The following is a 1,085-nucleotide window of genomic DNA, read 5'->3' on the forward strand; positions in this document are numbered from 1 at the left end:
CGCCAACAGCTCATCGCGAAGCTCGGCTGCAGTTGCAGCCGCGGCCTCCGCCGCCTCTGTCCGCTCGTGCAGGCTATCCAGGCGCTCGGCGTGCGACTCAAGCAGCGCCTTGAAGTTTGCCAGCGCCGGCACGACCTCCGAGAACGCGCCCTCCGCGCCGCCATGCCCGCGGCCCCCGCCGCTGCCGCCGAGTGACGCGTGCGCGGCCTCGCCCTGCGCGACCTGCTGAGTCAGCAGGGCGACGCGAGACGCTGCGTCCTCCACCGCGTCGCGCAGCACCGACAGCTCCGCCTCTGCCGCCGCCAGCCTGCCGCCCTGCCTCTCGGCAGCCTCCACGGCCTCGGCCTCGGCAGCTGCCTCCGCCTCGGCCGCCGCCGCCGCGGCGGCCCGCAGGTCCCCCACCACACGAGAGAGCGCCGCCAGCTGGTCGCGCGTGGCGGCCCCGGCCCGCAGCGCCGCGACCTCGGCCTGGAGCTGCACCACAACAGACAGTGGCGCGGACAGCACGCCCGCGACACTGGGGCGCCGGCTGGACGCGTCGGCTGCGTCCTGGAATTCGTCTTCGTCATCCTCGCCCGCCCCCTCCTCCTGGTGACGCCCCGCCTCGGCCAGCGACGCGCCGCCCTCCTCGTCCGCCGGCCCCAGCTGAGCCTCGGGCGCTGCCCCCGCGGCCGCGTCGGCGCCAGCGCAGGCGCCCCCGGCGGCCCCTGCGCCGCTGGCGCCGCGGCTGCGGACTTCCTCCAGCACCTGAGTCAGCGCGTCCCTGATAGCATCCACGTCCTCCGCCGCCGCGCTGCCCTCGTTCACCTCGCACACCTGCCGGCCCAGCATCGACAGCCGCGAGGCCAGCCCGGCGATCTCAGAGCCCTGCGCGGCGACCTCAGACTCGATGTCGGCCAGGCGCGCCCCGAGTGCGGCCGCCGATGCGGCCGCCGCCTGCTCCACGGCACGTTGGCCGGCAGCGGCCTCCGCCTCGCGGCGTGCGAGCTCCTCGCGCTCTTGCTCCGCTTGCTGCTGCTGCTCCAGGTCGCGGCCCGCCCACTCGTCCCTCACCGCCTCGACCCGCGCCGAAAGCTCTCTGCACG

The 1,085-nt window shown here is 76.3% G+C and overlaps 1 protein-coding gene across 1 annotated transcript in view; it reads right to left on the bottom strand.

Annotated features, from left to right (window-relative positions):
* Positions 1 to 10: 10 nt before the first annotated feature.
* The window catches only part of MNEG_15384 (hypothetical protein), a gene marked incomplete at both ends in the record, with an annotated part of 3,653 nt that continues 2,578 nt past the window's right edge, over positions 11 to 1,085 (bottom strand). The window contains 2 exons of the mRNA XM_014036145.1: positions 11 to 26; positions 98 to 1,056. Of these exons, the coding sequence (XP_013891599.1) occupies positions 11 to 26; positions 98 to 1,056 (975 nt within the window). The remainder of the gene's footprint in view (positions 27 to 97; positions 1,057 to 1,085) is intronic.

Source organism: Monoraphidium neglectum (assembly GCF_000611645.1).
Source record: "Monoraphidium neglectum strain SAG 48.87 unplaced genomic scaffold scaffold05278, whole genome shotgun sequence".
NCBI lineage: Eukaryota > Viridiplantae > Chlorophyta > Chlorophyceae > Sphaeropleales > Selenastraceae > Monoraphidium > Monoraphidium neglectum.